Source organism: Mya arenaria, chromosome 4 (genome assembly GCF_026914265.1).
Source record: "Mya arenaria isolate MELC-2E11 chromosome 4, ASM2691426v1".
In the NCBI taxonomy this organism is placed as follows: domain Eukaryota; kingdom Metazoa; phylum Mollusca; class Bivalvia; order Myida; family Myidae; genus Mya; species Mya arenaria.
This window is the reverse complement of record NC_069125.1, coordinates 44,768,819-44,791,774: the sequence shown is the minus strand read 5'-3', so window position 1 is coordinate 44,791,774 and position 22,956 is coordinate 44,768,819. Positions and strand designations below refer to the sequence as shown.

At 35.2% G+C, this 22,956-nt stretch overlaps 3 protein-coding genes across 5 annotated transcripts; 2 read left to right on the top strand and 1 right to left on the bottom strand.

Annotated features, from left to right (window-relative positions):
* The first annotated feature begins 268 nt into the window (after positions 1–268).
* LOC128230483 (amiloride-sensitive amine oxidase [copper-containing]-like) lies at positions 269–4,086 on the top strand. Of its 3 annotated transcripts, none has more exons than XM_052942784.1 (3): positions 269–822; positions 1,283–1,364; positions 1,867–4,086. In XM_052942784.1, the coding sequence occupies exons 1-3, from the start codon at positions 782–784 to the stop codon at positions 3,964–3,966; spliced, it is 2,223 nt and encodes a 740-aa protein (XP_052798744.1). In that variant the 5' UTR covers positions 269–781; the 3' UTR covers positions 3,967–4,086. The 3 variants fall into 3 exon arrangements, with proteins under 3 accessions (XP_052798744.1, XP_052798742.1, XP_052798743.1); XM_052942782.1 differs by having other exon boundaries at positions 269–827; XM_052942783.1 differs by having other exon boundaries at positions 269–827; positions 1,273–1,364.
* A 487-nt stretch (positions 4,087–4,573) lies between these two features.
* LOC128232323 (sin3 histone deacetylase corepressor complex component SDS3-like) lies at positions 4,574–10,503 on the bottom strand. Its single transcript, XM_052945812.1, has 9 exons — positions 10,366–10,503; positions 9,362–9,428; positions 9,062–9,209; positions 8,264–8,323; positions 7,408–7,537; positions 6,551–6,649; positions 5,529–5,697; positions 5,144–5,228; positions 4,574–4,767 (listed from the first exon to the last, which is right to left on the bottom strand). Exons 1-9 carry the CDS (start codon positions 10,433–10,435, stop codon positions 4,672–4,674), a joined length of 924 nt encoding a protein of 307 aa, XP_052801772.1. The 5' UTR covers positions 10,436–10,503; the 3' UTR covers positions 4,574–4,671.
* A 2,526-nt stretch (positions 10,504–13,029) lies between these two features.
* LOC128230133 (derlin-2-like) lies at positions 13,030–18,617 on the top strand. The gene is made up of 6 exons (XM_052942168.1): positions 13,030–13,220; positions 16,053–16,118; positions 16,581–16,748; positions 17,150–17,345; positions 17,573–17,663; positions 18,012–18,617. Exons 1-6 carry the CDS (start codon positions 13,131–13,133, stop codon positions 18,127–18,129), a joined length of 729 nt encoding a protein of 242 aa, XP_052798128.1. The 5' UTR covers positions 13,030–13,130; the 3' UTR covers positions 18,130–18,617.
* Positions 18,618–22,956: the final 4,339 nt, after the last annotated feature.

Below are 22,956 nucleotides of genomic sequence, written 5' to 3'. Positions count from 1 at the left end.
TAAGCAATTATTATTTAGTTGAAATATATTACTAACTGGGCACCAAGGTATTTTTCTTCTGAACATACAAGGAATGCACCCATATTGTGCTAGGCACTGAAACATTTTTTACATTGAGTTATACAATAAGAGATCTTACTGTATTTGCATTTCTTATCGTTTAAGCTCAAGGTGCGTTGGATTTGCAATTGTTTGTTTATTTGATTCTAATAAGCCGGTGTAAATACAAAAATGAACTGGACACATTTCATTTATAGCAAAAGTCAGTTTGTATGAGGTTAACCATAACTGTCATTAACATTGTGTATAGTATACGTGAGCTAGTACACATTAAGGTGACACAGGAAATGAGCTCGCCGCAGTATTCATTTGCGAGGTTTGACAAGACTAGATGTAGTGTCGCTTCTTTAATTTAGCCTATCTGTATGTTGGTGACACACGGAAGAAGGTTGTTACAGATACCTGTTAAGCATACATTAATTACAACGAGGATTCAGGTGGAGTATGATCTTACACTGGGCAGTGAGGTTCGATATGGACTTATGAGTATTAAAGCTTGTTGCAAGTTATGTATCGCAAAAGAAAATAACATTTCAACGCAGTGCATGTAATAACACAAATACTAGTACATACGAAATGTGGTTCACATGCAGAGTGATTTAAAAAGGTGTTGCGTGATTGTGAACAAAAACATTAAAAAAAAACATGGCGCAAAGGAAATTAAACAAGGAACAGGTGCGCATGCCGGAAGGAGAAGAAGACGACGTCGTTACGTCATCGGATGACGACGAACTGGGCGCGGAAGAAGAGAGAGTACGGAAAGTCAGGTTTAACAAGCTGGTCATGGCTAGCTTTTATGTTTCTATTAAAATAACAAATATTTCGAGAGTGGGGTCGAACAGACTTAGCTCTCTGCTTTTCGCACGACACTTAGACCCATTTCTCTTGAAATAGGTTCTTAATTTGGTTTTTATACTTACTTGTAATGTTTTTGACACAAAACTTAAAGGTCTAACTGTGTGAATGCATCGTCAGATAATCCTGGTACTGACCTTTTCTGTAGTGATAACTGAATGTGTACACTGGGTCCCGTCGATGGCGTTGGTGATGATAATACTGACAGCAAACTTTACAGGCATAACTTTATACGCATATATTTCATTTACTAACTTTATTAAAAAAGGTCAGGTGCAGATTTTCGAACTATTAAGAATCCATGGTCAGGTTAATTTGATCTAAAGTGCCACTAATAAAAATAGTTAAGCGATAAAGTTCATTTCAGGAAACTTCTTTCGAAGAAGCCCCGTCCGTCGGTGGTATCGATGTACTCCGTCCATCCATCTCCGAGGGTTTCCGTGTTTGAGGTAGGTAAATATATATGAGAAGACTGCACAAAAATATATCGGCCTCGTCTGTTTTCGTGAAATAATTCGTCATTACGTGTCCATTTTAAAAATATGTATGGGTTTAATGTACAATACATCCTACTTTCTATGTATAGAAAGACGTTCCCAAAACAGATTTTATTCGAGTTCACATGAATGTCACTGTGCTTTGTTTCATTTGCATAATTGTATTACAACAACCTTTAGTTAAATAAAAAGGACGCAGTTGACAAACGAAACCGTGTTTCATATTAAATGATATTAAGCCACAATGCGGTGTTAAGTTACTAGTATTTATAACATTGTATAAGCAGCTCTTCTTTCTGACCCATTCGTATACTCCCATTCACTAAGCATGAATTGGCTTTTGTGAAATACATCACGCAATTTCCCCCTTCTTTTGTTGAATTATATATGATATTATAGTTTTTTTTTGTTTTGTTTTTTATCATTCATCAAGTTAATGAGTATCTTTTTTCAGATTTCAAAATTTAATGTTGGGTATCTCCGCAAGAGGGCGAGCGAAGCTTCGTCTCGGGTCGGGTCTAAGCGATACGAAGTTGCCAAGTTTTGTAGTATCGGCCTGGCGTTCATCATGTTGGCTCTCATCAGCGCCGTAGTGTACCTGGTTACACGGTCGTGCATTTCGGACTGTGACTTCAACCCGGGCATCATTAATGACGTCATTTTCCCACGTGATCTAACAAATCCAGACGTATTCGATGACCTTACGTCCAGTGAATACCATTCAGTTTTAGACTTTCTTATGAGTAAACCAGAATTGAACTTGACTAACTTTGATGAAGCAACTGTTAGCAGTAATTATATTTATATGATTGAATCACACATACCACCAAAACAAGAAGTCATGAACTATTTTATGGGCAAAGGGAAGCGTCCATCCAGGGAGGCTAGAGTCACCGTTGTTTTCGGGAGTAGAGTTCCACCAACACTGGAAGATATCATTGTGTCTCCGACGCTATCGCCGAAGACATTCCGAAATCTTGGGTGCAAAAACTGTAATAATAATTCCTCATATTCAGCTAAACCAATAGATGCGATTGACAAGAAACAGTTGTCGGATACGCTGGAGACAATTTTTAGCTCCGTCGGGTACTTGATCGGTGAAATGCCAGGTTTCTCAACAAAGCAGTGCTCTCGGCCACGTGACTGCATTGCAACGGAGTATTTTGAAAGTAATTATAACGATGATGAGAGACGTTTCGTCTGGGTCAAGTTATTTACCAACTTTGTAAATGTTCCAAGGCAACCTTTGGGATTTAATATTCTTATTTATCAAAACAGTTTACATCCTCAACAAACGCAGGTCAGTCAAATCGTTTACAACGGTGTGAAATATTCAACTATCGAAGACTTTATGAGGTTAAATGTTCTAGGAAGACAGAGGGATATAGAACCAACTTATGCTGGAATTATAAAAGAGCCACTATACACTAACAGCATTTTGCTCGAAGGTCCCAAGTTGATCGACCCGGTAGGAAAGCGTTTTCGAATCAACGGTCAGATCGTTGAATACCAAAGATGGAGGTTCCATCTACATATGAGTGCATCAAAGGGTCTTAAACTGTTCAATATAATTTACGATGGGTCCATGATCATATACGAAGCCAGTGTAGAGCAGCTTGTTTCGCTTCCGGACGTGTTCCAAGCATGGCAGCCGCTTGGCGCATCCTCTTACTCTCTTGTTAGAGGTGTGGACTGCCCAGAAACAGCGGTCTACTTGACCTCAGATATGTTCGTAAATTCCGCAAAAATAACTGAGTACCCAAGTCATATATGTGTTTTTGAAAACAACGCTGGTATTCCCGCTAGGAGGCGCTTTTACACAACATCTGGCGAAGACCCAGGCGTCTACGGCGGGCGCGTTGACTACTTCCTGGTTGTTAGGACGATCGCGTCGCTAGGTGATTTTGATTACATCTTTGACTACACATTTCGCAATGACGGCCAGTTCAACGCAGAAGTGAAAACAAGTGCAGCCTACTCTGATCTTAATATTATCAACAGTGGCATCGGTGTAGTGAATGTCAATATATTTCAGTTTAAGGTTGATATTGACGTTAATGGCAAAAGGAATAATCGTATCTCTGAAGTGCGATTGATAAAGAATCCGGTCACCATGGACCCAGAAATGAAAGAGAGAGATGCTGCATTCATAGCTAATATAAATCACTTTGATAAAAGTAGTTTCAGCATGCAACATGGATATAATTCATCTAATATGTGGCTAGTTTATTCAACTAACTCATCTGGTGGGAGAACGAAATCATATCAAATAATAAACAACTCATACGATAAATCATTAGGAGACATAACACAAAATGTGCACAACCATGATTGGACAAAATACCCCCTTCTTGTGTCAACATATAAAGATAACCCAGACTCAAGTATTGGCCCAGAACCTCTAGCAAATGTAGTAAGTGACGTAAGACAAACAGACAAGGATATAGTGACTTGGATTACTATTGGGTCTATGTGCCCAGCTGGAGCAGGAGGCATGCCGTATTCATCCACGTCCACGTGCAGTACTTCATTCGCTGTCATACCACATAACTAAGCCAATGTTGATTCTCCTATTTTCTTCATAATATACTTCTGTTTTGTCGTGCATATTATTTCACGTTACCAACATGCTAAGCAAGATTTGTTTTATGATTAAATATGTATTTCTTGTGTATGGTGGTGTTATGTTTCTTTGAATACATGAATACATAACAACGTGATTTGATCATGTAGCAAATTTAGCCTTCACCAAACATTTACACGAGTTAAGCACATTTTCTGATGATCAACATTCTAATCCTGATTTACGACGACTGGTCGAGCAAAAGAAAACTCGCGTTCGATAGTTAAGCAAGTGTGACGGGATTTGATATACATGTTCATACGAGTATTGTCTGCGAACAAGTGCACCAAGTTTCATGATTCTACGTTAAAATGGTTTCCGAGTTACAGCCTACATTTAATGTTTTTCACGACGATAAAAATCTACTAGACGAAAGGAAACGTCATGTCAAAACGAACTTCACCACGACGACACCATTGGCAACAATAACACCGAGACTTATTCTATCTTTAAACAAGTGAGGTGCTGAGTGTACTGAGTGTTACCAAACAGTTTCAGATATGGCAGCCGGCACCTGACAAACAACGGACAATTAAAAAACAATTTTAAGACATTTATTTATAATGACACATAAAACCCACTGACTGCCTTATAATGAGAATGACGAATGTACAAATGAACAGATCCGCGCTGACGTCACGTCTGTTTACGCCGCAGGACAAACTTTCCTTTCTGGAGCTGGTTGAGGTATATCTTGATCTTGCTGCTGTCCGATGTCTTCCGAATCCACACCTTCAAGAACAGGCACATACATTTTGATTAACTCTGCATACAAACGTAACATGAGTGATAAAGTTACAATTACACCTATGGATGATGAGCGCTGGCCCTTAATTCTCAAAGGTGGCAATAAATCATTTCATATGCATGTAAATGGCAGGGTTATGCAGTCTATTTTTTCTTTGGCCTTTAATACTTTCAGCAAATTTGACCCATATGTTCAGTGAGGTTCTAACCAAATATTAATAATGCCTTACTGCATCTTTTTCAATATAAGATGATCCCTTTATTAAAGTGGAAATATTATACTATTTCATACATGCGGCATTATTTCAACAATTAATAAAGATTTTAAAACAAACAGCATGGCACTTTGTCTAGTATTCACCTCCTGAGTGCCTATGGCGGTGATGACCCCACTGAATTTCCCAGCGTCCTTACAGTCCACGAACACAGGCTGGTTACGGTGAAACCTGCAGGGTTAAAGTGAAACCATTGCCTTGTAGTTCGCAAAAGCTATTAAAGTACTCAACTGGCAGTCCTTAAATTAAGAGATATATATCATAAATTATAATTATTCTATTTGCATTTGGCAATGGTTTTAACTACTAAATGAAAATCACTCATCAGGGTAACAAAATTGTTGCAGGGTAAAGTGCATTATATTTAGCATGTATGTTTATAGCCTGTTGCAGAGAAAAAGTGTGATATATTTATCACGTATCATGTATGTTTATAACCAATCTTTGTTATTTTGTCAAAGTAAATTGTACCATCGTTTGTCGTAATAGAGACGTCCATCCTCTATTTTCACGTCTGTAATAATGTCAATGGGCCCGATAGTGGGAATGGGTTTACGGCCCAGGGGCTTTCCTCCAACCTTGTTGATGATCCGAAGGTCATCCATGATATCACCGTCATCTAGGTAAAAGTTGATCTGAGGTACACACAGTTAAGGCGTCAAACTGTTACAATGAAATTAGGTAGGAATTAGATCAACCTTAAAGAAGGTCAAACCTTACCCTTGACATTCAAGAATCTGACAAGAAAACAAGAGCACAGACTTATTACATGCTTTTTGATAGATTATAGATATTTATCAGTAAAATAACACTAATATTTCACTGTTTCAAACAGTAAAAACATCAATTTCATTTTTCAATATTCGGTTTGGCATGTTTTTATAAAAAAAAGCTACCATTAACTGTCATTTTATACCCATTTTAGGCATATAAAAAAAGAAAATGTCCTTTCCCAACCTGGATAAGTAGACCCAAATATTTGGCCATGCTTGAAATCCTTATCTTGCCTACAGTCAAAGACAAAATCTCTCTAAACATGCATGTAGAAAATAAATTTAAATACATTTTTACTTTACTTTGTTTAACTGAGGTGGGAGCTTAAGCTATGTCTTCTCGTGTATGATTCATCCCAACCCTCTCTGTAAACCTTGTTTTCCCAAATCACCCTTCACCCAGGTTGGGATGAACCTCTTTTACAGGAGTGGCCATGGACTATATATATAATCTTACACGGGTGGCCATGGAAAATACCTATAATCCTCAATATCTTGAACAGCATAATCAGGGAATCCATGACGCGTGGATGCAAACATACAACTGCTATGGTTATCTTTCGTCAATATAGACAAGAAGACATAGGTGACACTCAAGCTATTATGAATTCAAAGCAACAACAACACAAACCACAACAAAAAAAGCCGAAGTCATAAATATTTATAAAGATATTGACTTGTTTAAAGTCAGTGAACATAATATATGCATTGAAAGGATATCAGGTGAAGCTGGCTTTCTCCGTTTCTCAGGTATGGGAATTGGGTCATTGGGCCGTCGTCTCAACTTCCGTGTAGACATTGGTTTGGCTTCTATAACGTCTGAAAAGGATTAAACAAATGATAAAGCTGTGAATATATAGGCACATGAAATGCAATGGCTCAAAGAAGGATTATTTATAGGAATTATATGATTAAAGGAAAATAGAAATACAGGTACATGTATAAACATAATCACCTTGAAAAAGACACAATTACAATATTCCCCAAACAATGAATACATATAGAAATTACAGTGCCCACCTATGAGATTGACCTGACTGTGTTTCACTTTGATATACCTTCCTAGCAATTTAGAGAAAGGGAAATAACAGTGCCCGCCTATGAGCTTGACCTGACTGTGTTTAACCTTGATACACCTACCTAGCAATTTAGAGAAAGGGAAATAACAGTGCCCGCCTATGAGCTTGACCAGACTGTGTTTAACCTTGATACACCTACCTAGCAATTTAGAGAAAGGGAAATCACAGTGCCGCCTATGAGCTCGACCTGACTGTGTTTAACCTTCACACACCTAATGATGTAGACAGGAGGAAATTACAGTGCCCGCCATGAGATTGACCCCACTTTGTTTCACCTCGATACACATACCTTGTAATGAAGAAGCGAAAATTATAGTGCCACCCATGAGCTTGACCCCACTGTGTTTCACATTGATACACCTTCCTAGCAATGTAGGGAAGAGGTAATTACAGTGCCCGCCCATTTCACCTTGATATGCCTACCTTATGATATATACTTGAGGAAATAACAATGTCTCCTAAGCTCAATATGACTGTGTTTCTCCTCAAAACACCTACCTAGTGATGTAGACAGGAGGAAATTACAATGCCCGCCAGTGAGCTCGAGCTGGCTGCGCTCCAACTCGATACTCCTTCTCTTCTCCTCAAGGTCGGCAATCAGGCTCTCCTTCAAGTCAACTTTCTTCTCCTGAAATAAGATTAGATAATATCAGATCATCTCTATGTTCAGTTGCAAGGTTATGAACTGGGTTATCATTTGATTTTAATTATTTAACAGCTAAAACTAACTTCGAGGGTACAATTTAAAAGAGCCTGCACATTGTAAAAAAATAGAAGCACAAGGCTATAAATCATGAAGCTGAGAATGCATTCAATTCTTCATACTTTGAAATCATAATTTATATTTTTGGCTAATAAGTTAATGAAACAATTCTATTCAGCGACACAGGGGAACAACAATTTTTTGAGTGAGAGTAATTTGCCTTGCTTGTCATTGCTAATTTTAATCTATCAAGGGACATAACTTAACCGTCAATAAAGCTAAAGTTATGGGCATTACTACACATGTGCATCTAGTATTTTGCAACATGTGCACTAAGTTTCTTTTTAATATTCATAATTTTTAACATTTTTGGGTTATGGCTAGTTTTTGCATAAAGAAAACGCCCTGGGCAACATACTGTAAAAACAGTAAAATCAAAGACAATAAATCATAAAGCTGAAACGCTTCATAGCCTGAAGTCATAATTTATGTTGTATATACTATAAAACAAGGCTATCACAACAGCCAAACCTTTTGCTTCTTTGAAAAAACAACAACAGAAAGGCTCATGCTTATTTCATGTTTTTATAATCAACAAGACTTTGAACACCAATGTATTTGTAGCCTTTCTAATTTAAAACCATTACCAACCTCTAAATCCTTAGTTGACAATTTCTTCTCTTTTTTGAATTCTCTTTCTATAATCTCCAACTGAAAATTATGAATGGTAATGCAGTACAGAGATACGCATGCATCTATATAAGAGACAAAAATAACACATTTTATCGGGCTGTAAAGAAGTTAAATATGATAAGTTTTACAGCAAAAGTTAGCAAGTGTTTATTTGAATGAATATTTGGTTTAAACTTTTAAACATGTATAGTTTGTATGTATTTATAATCACCATAAGATTTGATAAAAACTATAATAAAAGTACACATGCTGGTCTCCATGAGAACAGACGGTTGCAGCCGTCAAAACTAACACAAGCCAATAAGGCCTGCACTGGTAAAATGTCATGATAATTTTTTTAAAGCCAAGCCATAGTATAAGTATTCATGTTCATGCAAAAGTATTTTTCCATGACTTGGGTTGCTATGAAAAAAAAAGACAGCATTCAGCACCCTTCATAACTCTTATGCTAAATACCTTTTTACATTGCATGTGATCACAATTGTTCTATTCAAAATTGTTCCACTCTAAATTATTTTTGTCCGACAGTATAGATGGCTAATATCAAAGACTTGATGCCATAGACTCACCCAGCATAAAACCATTGTAGCTTACTCTAGAAATATACCTAGGTTTTACATTGCTAGTTATCAGTAGGTTATTATTATTATACATTGTATTATTCCTAAGTCAGTGAAAAGTTTGTTTACATCATATTCATAACTGTATGAGTCCTAAAATGAAGTCTAGTACTGATGATTTAGATCTGCCAAGTACCTCATATTCCTTGAAGACCTCCATGTACTTGAGCCTTTCTCTGTACTGCTGGTCAATCTTCTTGTTGCGCTTGAGGAACTCGGGCAGTGTCCCCTCCTCAAGCTGCTTTAACTGTTTCTTCAGGAACGCCAGCTTGTCCTGGTACATTCTACAAAAGATCAATTATTTGAGTTATCTATTTCACTGTATTCTAACGTTATTTTCTTCTTTTTTATATCCTATAGACATTAATTATCAAGGAAGTACATCTAATACTAACTTATTTATATGTAACTGATATTTATTTTTAAAGGTGCATACTGTTCCTTGATTTCTGTATACTGAGTTTCTTGCTTAGCCACATCAGTCTCACTTGCATCTTCTGTGTCTGTAATCAGAAGTTTAAAGCAAGTTGAATTCATAGGAAAAATCAAACAATTGTGTGATCAACTTCATGTGGATATGGTGCTATATTTGGCTATGAGCAGGTCAAAAAACTACATATACCATAAATATCCTATTAAAAGTGCCAGGCACAGTCTTTGGGGGGAAACTGCACCCTAATTAAGAACTATTCTCCCCCATTTAGCAAACATTTTAAAATCCACTTAATTAGATCATCAGTCATGTATACATTAAAACATATGAAATACTGACAACGCTTGTCACAATTACCAATCACCTATGTAAATAATCAAGAGTTGTGTAAAATATTAAAAAAATAATATGTAAAAAAATACAAACAATAGTGGATCATTTGTTTATTTTGTGCATCATAAAGTACAAGCACACATTTCTTATAATTCTCAGACCAAGAGATCAACCTATCGACCAAATCACTCAGTACAGTAACATGTAGCTTGACTGGTAACTGTGGTCAAAAGTAGCACAAGCCAACAAGCCCTATACCACTGACGGCAGCTGCGTTGACATGACCCACTTTATGGCCACACCACCTTTTTAATAAAAATCAGTCTTACGTTTTTTCAGAACCAAAATTATTTTAGGGAGTGATGGTTATGTTCCAAATAATTTTAGTCTTGAAAAAACATTTTTGACTAATTTTTCGATTTATTTCAAGAGGGGGTGGGGGGGATAGAGTGGGTCGTGTCAACGCAACTGACACTTGTGCCAAACCCTAGAAAAATGCTTACTGTGCTTGAAATTATTCTGGATTTTATATACCAGGTCTGATATAAAATACCGATGCCAAGCGCTAGAGTAATAATTCGGTCTGATGTATTAAAACAGTTCCGGTCAAGTAAGAATTTGCATTTGATTCGTGCTTGATCCTTATACAAATTTAAAAGTTGTTTATAACATACCCTCATCAGAAAGTTCTTTATCTGTAAAATCATTACTGTCCAAGTCGTCAAAATCTGGCTCGTGCAACATTTTTAAATAATAATTACAACTTTATGCCAAATATTGTTTACTTCCGTGTTTTGAAAATATATTTTCTGTAAAAGTAGCAAAAATGTTAAAACAGACAACAATTATTTTCATTATTGTCTTAGTAATATTACTCATTACGTGCCATTGCACAAACATTTCGTTAAGGGTGTAAAGAAATGACCTTTTATATATGCTTAACATAAAAAGCTACTGATCCTGATAATATTTAAAATGTATTACTAAAAAACCAAACAACTGGCTCCAGGAATATCAGTGCTCGCAATCTTTGCAAGATGCAAGAAAACTTATTTCACGTCGGATAAACATAAATTACTACTACAATAGCTCGCGAATGCAAATAAAAAAAAACATATCAATAATGCAACACAGAACCTAGAAGATAATAAATCCATTCAAGTAAGATTTAAAGTTAAATAGAATTAGAAGGCTCACGTATACTAGTGGCTATGTACATTTTTGACAGAGTGGCATATGTGCAGGTCGTCGTGGATATTGAAACATCTCCGAAGCCACTGTTAGCTCTGGGATTCCCCAATGCACGGTCGTCGGACCCCTATTATTCCTGTGGCACAAATAATTTGCCACTGTCAGTTACACCACACGTACGCCTCTATGCGGACGATTGCCTACTATACAGGAAATATAGCTGCCTGATCGAGGGACTTTGAAATAGTACAAAAAGACTTTAAATAACTTTAAGGTGGAACCAACTGGAAGATAGTTTTGTCCAGGCAACACAGTCGATGGCTTCAAGATTGCCCTCCAATTTTACTAGCGCCGTCTCCCGGTGTGCAAATTAAGCCTGGAAAGGTCCTACACCGTAAATAGATACAGATACAGAAATTTATTGTCATGATTATGAGCTATAAAACTATGTAGATATCTCTTCTCTGCTATGAATAAGATCACATATAAGGTTTTAAAGGGACTATACTCCTTATGATAAAACATGCAGCGAAAAAAAAAAAGAAAATTGTCGAAAACTGACATAAACTTGGTATCGATGTGTACAATGTATTGGAATTAAACGGAAGTACCACATAGTTTACAATTAAATCATTTTTCGTATTTTTCCATTAAAAAATATTACTAGGTATGTCTACCTAGTAGAATTCATTCCTTATGCGTGATTGGCTAGTCGATCGATGTTATCACGTGATATCACCATGTTAGGTATATAGCTTAAATATTCCTGCAGTGAAACGTAAGCCTCCGTAGCTCAGTGGATACAGCACTGGAAAGCAATTTTGGCGACACCGGTTCGAACCCGGTCTCCGACTCGATTTTTTTTTACATTTTGGTATGTTTTTTTTACAATTATGATATCAAAGAGTAAAACATTTCATTAAATAATTGTCCTGAGATTCGTTACAGAACAAAAACTTTTTTTGGTGCCAATCTGGTGTAAGTCCCTTTAACAACTTCGTGTGCAGTAATATTTTTTTCATAGAAATGTATTCAGTTTTTTATAAGGTGTATGAAGATTAGCGGAAAGTTTTTAAAACAAAACATTTCCGAATAAATCTTAGTTTGCATCTATCTGAGTGCATGAATGTCTAAACACTCGCAATTCATCTATTATTTGTGATTTTTGAAACGAGATGTTAACAAAAAATACTCATAGGGCAACACATAACTATTGAGTAAAGATATAATAAAAAAACGAAATGCATATACACATATATATTATAGATCATACTGCACAGTAAAGTCAAATGTGTTATAATGAGTGAAGTGAAAATGATTATAATTGTATGTTGTATGAATGAAATTTGATGTTTGTGTTTAAATAGTGGTATAGACACTCTATTTAAGATGCTAGCACACAGAATTGTGAAAAATTTCATTTATAAATAAAATGTTAGATATTTTAATTTTTGTTTGCACCTATGTTATATCATATCCATCGTTATCGATTTCTTTATATCATGGAACCAGACATGTATTGTCAGAATAGCTTTTAGGGTTCATAGAAGACGGAAAACTGCAATATATAATGTATTATATGTATTGTTATCATATGTTTATCAAGCGATATTAATATAATACATAAATAATGATATTCTGTCGACGGCAATACAATTTCATTTAAAGTCATAAACGGTTCAATACAGATGATAAATGATAAAATTGTAAAACAATAAATGATGAAATTGTAGAATAAATTATAATAACGTAACTGCAATATATGTTATCGTCTTATAAAGCAATTGTCAAACGAATAATGACAGAGTTTTTACGCATGACCAACTCAAAACAGTTAAGGTGTATAGGTACTGTTATTTGATAAACTTGCATACAAATATTGGTTATACAGTATACTGAGATGATATTGTTAGAGGTATAAACTATATGGATATTTATAAAACTCAGTTAAAGATTAAATGTTTATTTCAATAATAACAATACTGTACACGTAATTTCAATGAGGACATAAAATGACACTGCGACGCAGGAAAAGTTAACGTAATGGTAAACAGAGATATAATAGAACTACAGTAGCTTATTTGTGGGTCGTACACCTTATTTACCAAATGAAAGTGTTGACTATCTCAAATTCATTCCGCATGCGCAGAACAGTACGTGGCATTAAAAACTTCCGGTAATGAGACTGTAAACAAACACAATTTTAATTTTCGAGTATTCGTCTCATCTCGCTTTCACCGTAATCAAAATGGCACAGTCATTTCAACAAGAGTACATGCAGATGCCACCAATGACCCGGACATACACGACAGCGTGTGTCTTGACAACATTGGCAGTGGTTCGTTGTTTTATACATTTATTTTTTAATTTTGTTAACTTTAAGTTTAACACCTTCAGTAACCTTGTAATTTAGTCCAAATAATTGTACGTTGAAGGATTTTTTTTAGATTTTTGATATGGCAAATCCTTCACGTACAAATTGTTTAGTATCAAAAGTGGGTAGTTGTTCCGATCAGGATTCCGGGTTAAAGCATATAGCGTCTCTAAAATATCATAAAAACAAGAAATATTACCAGATAATGTTATTTTATATTAGTTCTGTACACAAATAATAAATATCCAACTAATAATTATGAGTTTGACGGCTTTTCTTCATTTCATTCTGTCAACACATAACGATATGAAGGGCACCTGCAAGGCTTTAGGGCACGGTTTTAAATCGCTTGGAACATTTCGGCCATGGCCGAGTTGTTACGATTGTATAACAAGGTCTATCTCGAAAGCTTTGTCGGAGGAGGCCATGTTATTACGATTGTATCGAGTTGTTCCCCTTCGCATAATTGTTGTCTGTGTCAGTCAATTTTCGTTTTATTGGAAAGGTAAACAACTTGTTTTAATGCATTAAATGCTTGTTTAGTGCAAAATAACATTTCACGTACATGGTAAAATATGAATATAACTCTTTATGATCAATGTCGACCATAAAATACTTCACTTAAAACAATTTCAATATTTTTTAAACACCCCCGTTTTTTGCACATTCCCGTTTAGACGTTAGGGATTGGAAGAATCCTGTATAACACGTCTATTATTTTAGACTACCTTGTAATTAAGAAATAATTAATGTAATGATGATGAACTTCATCATTTTAATTGCATTCCTTAGGCCTGTGCTTGCATGTGGAAATGCTCCTGATTCCAAGTACCTTATTAGTCCTAATAAATGCACTGCTTTTGTCAATTAACAGGCCATCCCATTTTGCAGAGCTCCAATTACTTTATACTTATTGACTTACAAAACCATCTCTGACACTCGTCAATAGTTTCTACCGTGCTTATTCTTTTATAACCTATAACATGTATGTTAATAAAAAAATTGACATGTCTAATTCCAGCAATTGATACTAAATATCAAATAACAACTATTTGAATCTCAGTAATTTATTGCAATACTGGTAGAGAAGCAGTTTCCTACGGAAAGCAGTTTCCTACAAATTGCTTTTTCGCGTACTTTCTTTAGATGTTCATAAAAAAGGTACTGTAATTCTACTATATGGTAACTAGGCAATCAAAAGTAACTTTCAATATTATTTAATGTTTAATGTGTATTTTTCATTTTGTACACAAACTTGCACGTGGGGGATCGGGACGCGCACCGTATTGCGCATGCGTGTGAACTTAATTTGCATATCTATGAATAGCTACAAGGTTTTCCTAAATTGACTTATACAAGCGATGATCATTCGGTACATATTTGTAAACACTGGTGTCATGCTTGGTTTGCACCCAGATCCACTTAAATGTTTTCATACACAAGTTTCTATCAGAAATGATTAAAAGAATCATTGATATTCAGTGTCTGCCTGATTTCGAGTATGAATTGACTGTCATAAATTTAATGGTTAAATTTTTTCGTAAATGCTGATTTTTTTTTTTCTCTTATTACAGCCTTATATTTAGTATATTTAATAAACAGATGATAAAAACACACAAAAGGCACCTTAAATCTGCCCCGCATTCGATTTGTCAGAAACTGCTTCTCATCACAAGCTAATCAGAACAGTGTAAGTACCCTCTTTGCGCCCCTATTAGATACACTATATGTGACGTCACACGTGTGAAAAATATATCGACAATAGCAGCTTGAGCTGTAGTTATCTAAAATGTGAACAATTTTAGTAGGTATTTAAACACATATAAATAATTCAATAAAAACATATAAAAACTGTCGGAAACTGCTTCTCAACCAGTACAATAAGAAAAAAAGAAAATAAGCAAATACCTTAAAAATGACTTTCTCCTTACTAATAAATAAATGAACTTTACATAATTTTATAGTTTGAATTGCTCACACCAGAAACCAAATTATTCTTGGTCAAAAAGTAGGAAAAGTACTATCATAGGTTATGCACCAGTCAATTGTAACCACGGCCCCCCCAGGTCCGGGGGTATACCGGGGATAGCTGGGGAAATGGGCCGTGTTTTTACCTTCCAGCTGGCCCCGCAGTGCCGGGTGAATGCGGTGTGTTGTCTTCCCACCAGATATAGCGGGGAATGGGCCTTTCCTAGAGTCCCTTGGGTGCGGGGTCATTTGGCGGGGGTCTCACGAGCAGTTCGTCCCCGCAGGGCGGGGACTTTGCCCGGGCTTGGGGGGCCGTGGTTACAATTGACTGGTCCATTAAACACTCGTGAAAACATGTAATCATTGGTTACTTAAAAAAAAGAATGAATCACTAATGAGAAAAGCATCAAAACTTGTTTGGGAAATCAGTAATTCCAAAGTAATCACTTGACTGGTCAGTGGTCAAGTAAAAGACACCATGAAATAAAAGTAAATCATAAACATGACCACCATAATCTCTCTATATATCAAATGTGTAGGATTATTCATGAAAAGTCATGAATTAACATAATTCCTCTAAAAGTAGCATTTAATTAAAAATTAATTTTATTGAAGATAAATAAAAACATGATTTTAAGTTGATTTTAATTGACATATTATTCCATATTACATTAATACCAGTGATCTTGTTCTAGAGGTTGAAGCCTGCAGTGAGCACACTTTTCTCAAAGGTTTACTATAATATCTTGGAAGCAGAGCAGAACCATAACACAATCTATGTGGGGTAAAATAATAAAATAATTACACCTCTTTTATATATCTTTTCAGCAACTGGACTTTGTAACACCGTTCCAAATCTACTTCAACCAAGAGCTAATTTTCAAGCGTTTCCAGGTACATTTGTGATACTTATTTTTTATACAACCTTGTATACATTCATGTTCCTCTTGTATTTTTGTCTATGATGGCTACATGTACAGTATGTCAAGTATAAAATTTTAAGTATAATAGTTGTAATCTTTAGTTAACGTTATTTAGTAATTTATTTTTAGTTGGTCTGTCTTTCGAAAGAAAAATGTCTAGGTATTTTCATAGCCTTTGTGTCTTTGAAAGCAACGTTGGCAATCACAACTTTGGCCATTAATCTAAAACCTTTATAAAGATGCAAATGAAACTTGATACACACTATTGTGGGAGACATGCACATGCTTATCCAGGCCCATAACTCTGACTTGTAACAGTTGTCGAATTTTGTCCTTAGGCTGGCGGGAGAAACATATGATTGTTTGTATTCACTCTGCAGTGCTGTTGTTTGAAGCCTTGAGTTGAACTGCAACATTACTTTTTGTATTTCAGTTATGGAGGCTGGTAACAAATTTCCTGTACTTTGGACCAATCGGCTTCAACTTTCTCTTCAACCTAATCTTCACATACAGATACTGCAGGATGCTGGAGGAAGGGTCTTTCAGAGGGAAAACAGCTGATTTCTTCTTCATGTTTCTCTTTGGAGGAGTGGTTATGACTGTATCCTTTGTTATGTGCCAGGGGTACACATACATTTGTATTTTCAAAGAAGTTTCAGATATTTAAATACAATTATTTATTTAAAATAAGCTTAAGCTTCACACAAATGAAAGAAGGCTTAACCTGCACTTGATAGATCTATTGAATGTATATCAAATCTTTAAAGATAAAAACAGTTTAAAAGATTTCATCATTTTAAGAATGATCAGTTATGGTTTAGGATTGATATCTGTTTATTACCCTACACAGGTATCTGTTCTTTTTGTTCAAAATATATATGTGTTAATCTGATAAATTATTATTCATTTTTATTTTTATTAAGGCAAGAGAAAAAGTCAATAACCACTAGATGTATTGATCATATTTCAATTGATAGTATTTTCCTTAACCTTTGTTGTCAGATAGTAGCCTTGTTTGTGAATCTCGTATTTCTGGGCAGTGCATTTACTATAATGCTAGTGTATGTGTGGAGTCGCAGAAATCCGTATGTGAGAATGAACTTCTTTGGCCTCATGAACTTCCAGGCCCCATATCTACCCTGGGTGCTGCTCGCATTTTCATTACTGCTTGGAAACTCTGTTATAGTAGACTTAATGGGTAAGTTCTGAACAGGTCAATTGTAACTGTCTGAGTCTTGTTGAAATTGTAATTATAATAATCTTCACATTCTTTCACAGATGTTACATGAAGCATCAATATGGGATTTGGAATTTTGAGAAAGCCTTAGCCAGATATTATCTTGAAATATTATTAATATACTGCTACATACTAAGTCACTCCTAGACTCTATCAATAGATATTGTACGATTTTTCCTCTATTTCAGGGATAGCCGTTGGTCATGTATACTACTTTCTGGAAGATGTATTCCCCCAACAGCCCGGTGGATTAAGAATATTGAAAACTCCAAGATTTTTGTGAGTCTTAATGTTGCCATCATGGTGTATTATGTTTGCTTATGCATGTTTTTGTAGTACTGTACATTTAAAAAATACTTTCAAATATTTATTATTAAGAACAAGCTTATGTAATGGCTGATAAGGTTCAATTACCCCTATCTGCATTTCTTTTCTGGCTTGGGTTATGTTGTACTCCCGAGTTTAAACTTAAAAATCAAGTATAACTTACAAAACTGTACAGTGAATGGTGTGTAAATGGTGTTACAACATAATGTTTAAACAGAAAATAAAAGTAAAGCAACCTGTTTTTGTTGAAGTATGTTTGTAAAATTTGTGGTACAAATAATTATGTTTGTATCATTTCAGAACATACATATTTGACCGTCAAGATGACCCTAACTACAACCCCCTGCCTGAGGAGCGCCCTGGTGGATTTAACTGGGGGGAAGGGCAGGTGGCCGGGGAACAGCCCCACCAGGATTGAGGCCCCTATGGGCGGGAACATGGGTGGGGTTGTTGATTCGGGATCGCTGCAATCTGCCATCCTGTGACAATGTTACAAACTGCCAGAATTGATTTCAGAATTGAATGGGAAAAAAAGATGAAATAATGACTGATGAATGTTCATTGCAATGCAATAAACAAGAAGAATGGTTTCTACTGCTTGTGATATGCTAATGGGGGGAGGGGCATTGAGCTGTGATCCAACAATTATCATTGCTACAGAATGCCAAGGGTGTTTATAATTAGGTGATGGTTTTTTAGTTTCAAAACTTACATTCTCAACGGGTTTGGAATTGTGGCAACTTTTGATGTATACAAATAATAGGATGATCTGATACATTCATTCGAGCAAAGGAAATATAGTAATTCATAGAGCTGAGTATCATTATGTACATGTATGTGTGCTTGCATTTGTATTTATATCTTGTGAAATTATTTTGATTTTGTTGATATAAAGCAACAAGAAAGCTATTAGTTGGTTCAAATATTTTAAGGAGATTATTAAGTGTTATCATTATTGTGCTGCCTGAAATAATATTTTCAAATTAATACAGCAGTTTATGAAGAATGTTAAGATATTGAATGCCCATTGTTGGAAAATATTATTACCAGGTTTTCTCAGTGAAACCAGGTTAATAGAATGGGGTACATTGTTGTTTGTGCAGGTGGCGTCAAGTTTCCTATGAAACTGGATAACTTCAGTTACCATTGATATATTGTGACCAAGCTTTATGTATATATATTATAAAGCTACCATAAAAGAAAAAGAGTATATAGGAAATGTGGAGACCTTCCATGAGAGTGCATTTGGGGCCCCTAGCATCAATGTCACTGTTTCCAAGAACAATAGATGAAACTGAATATTTTAAGTAACAGTTCATTTAATATTACAATGCCTTTTAAGTGTTCGTAAAATAGAAAAATATTTTCTACTGATTTATATTTTAAGAAATGTACATTTTAACCAATCTAGGGCTATAGAAATGTTATATTAACCTAAATATGCATACTGCATACAGGACTTTACCACCTATAGGCGGGTACGGGTAGTGTTTAAAAATCGGACCCTGTTTGCTATCGATAATGGAATCGACCAAACATTTCGATTTACTATCGGATAATCATCGAATTAAGTTCATAATATTAGTAAGGAATACATACTGTATACATAGTATCTTCATGATCATTTAAATGCTTAAACCTGGAATCAGTATGTGATGCTTTTTTCTTGCATACCGGACGTGTGTTTCCGGTCATGTGACCAGTGCTGGAAAAACCCATCTTACATACCCCATGTAAGATGAGTCACGCGTAACAACGCGCCACTTCTTATTTCATTTATTGTATGGTTTATGAAAAAAATAATTATGCCTTTTCAATAAAGCGCTATCAGATATATATGTTTGCAAGACTTTTAATTAAAATTGAAAATAAATAATCGTAAAAAAACGCTATTTTTAGTAACTGCGCTGTATGACGTCAGTAAACAACGTCGCACACGCTTTTTGGTGTTATTGTACAAAAGTTCGTTTTCAACATCATTTTTTCCACAAATTGATTAATTTAGATATGCAAGAAAAAATATCAATCATGTTTTCCAGTCCGGATCGAAAAATCCGACCCTCGGGCACGCTGCGTGGCCGGTAACTCGGCAAGCCTCGTTACCGGCTTGCGCAAGTGCCCTCGGGTCGGATTTTTCTATCCATACCGGAAACACATGATGGATACTTATATTGCAACAGTAAGTAAATTTCCATAACCTTTTTCTGTCTTTAATAACTTAACGAAAAAACATAACAACACAACATATACTTAATAATTGCACATGAATTGCAAAATAATGTACACCGCACCAAGTAAGTTATCTTAGCATTTTATCCATGTCGAAGCATATTTAATATTTGTGAACCAGCTTAACATTCAATAACCCGTTATATTGAACATTTTATAAGACTATCTTATTTTCATTAAACTTTCACAAAAAAAGTAAATTAGCTACCTACAAACTGCATGCTGTGATCCACGGTATTTGCAGGTAAGACCGGACCAACTACACCATAGAGACAGGTAATTGAAGGTTTATGAAATATATAAACAATTAAAAAAAATGTAATTTTGGGAGAGTTTGTAAGTTTTTAAGCATTTGTGTAAGAGGAAAATAAACTTGAGAATTTACCGTAAAGTAAAATTGACATTTACTCGACTGACCACTAAACAAACACAATATGTAGTAACCGGAAGAAACATTAGCGACATCGATTTTGGACATCCGCTATCGACTGTAGCTGACAGAGCATTGTCAGCGACGATTTATCGATTGTACTCGATAATCGTTTCGTCACTAGGTACGGGACACAGACGGAAGTTATCTGTCAGTCATTGAAAACCTGCCACAATATTGCAGTGTTTTTTGTTCAGATGATCACAGTACGACGACCCACCACGAGTGTGGACTGTACCTATTTGGAAGAAGAACTTGGTAGTCATGTTTACAACTGCCAAAACACAAGTTGGTTGTAAATCTCATTTATTTGGCTTAAATATTATGTTATGATTCTTGATCTATTTTTGTGTAAGGCTTTAAGCAATTGGCTGATTTTTAAGAAATCACCATTTGGTGGTCTGCTTGCAAAGTTGTTCATAGAATTGTACATGCTGAACTCTTATTTTTGCAATATCAGAAAATATTCAGGTAACAATGAAAGTCTTAACTTTATTGAGGTATGAGCATGAATTGAGAGATATATGATATTCTGCCTGAAGTACAAGTACAATTGTGGAAGCAAATTGGCTTACTTTAACCAAACATTTCATGAATTACTCTTCCTTGGTCTCCTTGCAATTTTGCCAAAGAAATAAATTCTATGCAGAACTTAAATTGAAAAATAGTTTTATTTCGTCTGTTTTGTGGTGTCATTGTCAGCATGCAATCATGCTCACCTTGACTGTAACTGAAAATGTTTCCAAAAATTCAAAAGAAACATGTACTGACAAATCATGAATTCATTTTTTTTATCAGACCAGCACTTTATACCAATTTGCGTAAATTATTGATTTTCCGTTCTGTTGTCATGGCAATCTGAGTTATTCAGGGATTTAATGTTTTAAAACAACGTCAAAGTGGTCCACACAAGGATTGTTTCTGTGAGGTCTGTATAAAATTGGCCAAGCAATTTTGGAGAACTTTCTGTAGCAATTGATGACAACAATGGACAGACAAAAAATTATAATTTGCCATTATTAAATGAGCTAAAAAGGCCACAAATTTAGAAATAGTTTCTTAGAAGCTTATTGACTGACATACAAGACTGTGATTACTAAGCTCACATGGCATTGGATAAAAACCTAGTGAAATAAATGTGCAGGCACCAAGGAGTTGCAATTCAAGATTTAATTCAGACAGGTTATTTGATAACATATATGACAGTCGATGATAAGATGTTCACAACAGGCTAATGGAAATGACATGCAAATTAAAAAAAACAAGAGCTGTCACAGAGACAGCGCTCGACTATTCCGCCGCTTTTCAGTGTAAGGATTGAAAAGTTTTGGCGGAACATGCATGGATCACTGTTAGATTAGATTTCAATGCAATACATGATGTGCCGAGATATTAACATAAATGTTGTAACATGCAAAATTTTAACCAGAATTTTTAAATCTAATACTAAAGGGCCATTATTTGCAAAATACAGTTATCTAACTTGGTTATTCAATTAGGTTGGGTGGTTGAATACCATTGTAAAAAGTATCATCAAGTAGTTGCTGAGATATTGACCTATGTGTGCTAACATGCAAGAACTTAACCAGAATTTATAAGTCAAATAATAAAGGCCCATAATTTGCATCAAAGTGTTATCTTACTTCATTAATTTAGTAGGTTAGATAGTTTGGAATACATATCTATAGTTTCAATGCAATACATGATGTAGCTGAGATATTGACTTAAATGTTGTTAGATGCAAAATCTTAACCAGAATTTCTAAGTCGAATAATAAAGGGCAATTATTTTGCATTAAATGCAAAATTGAGTTATCTAACTTGGTTAATTAAGTAGGTTGGATGGTTAAGTACCATTGTATTAAGTCTCAATGCAATACCTTAAGTAGTTGCTGAGATATTAACCTATGTGTGCTTACACGCAAAACCTTAAAACAGAATTTCCGAGTCAAATGATAAAGGGCAATTATTTGCATTAAATGCAAACTAGAGTTATCTAACTTGGTTAATTAAGTAGGTTGGATGGTTGAGTACTATTGTATCAAGTCTCAATGCGATACCTCAAGAAGTTGCTGAGATATTAACCTATGTGTGCTTGCATGCAAAACCTTAACCAGAATTTCTAAGTCAAATAATAAAGGCCTATTATTTGCATTAAATGCAAACTAGAGTTATCTTACTTGGTTAATTAAGTAGGTTGGATGGTTGAGTACCATTGTATAAAGTCTCAATGCAATACCTCAAGTAGTTGCTGAGATATTAACCTATGTCTGCTTGCACGCAAAACCTTAACCAAGGTGTGACACCAACGCCGACGCTTGGGTGAGTAGTATAGCTCTCCTTATTCTTCGAATAGTCGAGCTAAAAATCCTGGAAGAAACTTGGAGAAGACATTGCCTGCTGAGTATTTTGAAAAACTTATTGCAAAAACCATTGGGTGTGTAAAAATGAAAATATATACTTATTTTTCGTTTTTTAGGTGGAGTTAGTTGTGTGTTTACTAATGATTTCAGTTTCGTTATCAAAATCAAGACTGCGATTTTATTTCATTCAAACACACAATTTTATTCAAACACACAAAGGATCA

Coding starts and splice junctions, on each gene's coding strand:
- LOC128230133 (XM_052942168.1), top strand. CDS start 13,131: ATGGCACAGTCATTTCAACAAGAGTACATGCAGATGCCACCAATGACC. Junction 13,221..16,052: donor TCTTGACAACATTGGCAGTG/GTTCGTTGTTTT, acceptor ATATCTTTTCAG/CAACTGGACTTTGTAACACC. Junction 16,749..17,149: donor TTGGAGGAGTGGTTATGACT/GTATCCTTTGTT, acceptor CTTTGTTGTCAG/ATAGTAGCCTTGTTTGTGAA.
- LOC128230483 (XM_052942782.1), top strand. CDS start 706: ATGGCGCAAAGGAAATTAAACAAGGAACAGGTGCGCATGCCGGAAGGA. Junction 828..1,282: donor GAGAGAGTACGGAAAGTCAG/GTTTAACAAGCT, acceptor AGTTCATTTCAG/GAAACTTCTTTCGAAGAAGC. Junction 1,365..1,866: donor CGAGGGTTTCCGTGTTTGAG/GTAGGTAAATAT, acceptor ATCTTTTTTCAG/ATTTCAAAATTTAATGTTGG.
- LOC128232323 (XM_052945812.1), bottom strand. CDS start 10,435: ATGTTGCACGAGCCAGATTTTGACGACTTGGACAGTAATGATTTTACA. Junction 8,324..9,061: donor AGGTCTTCAAGGAATATGAG/GTACTTGGCAGA, acceptor CATAATTTTCAG/TTGGAGATTATAGAAAGAGA. Junction 4,768..5,143: donor CCGCCATAGGCACTCAGGAG/GTGAATACTAGA, acceptor CTGTTCTTGAAG/GTGTGGATTCGGAAGACATC.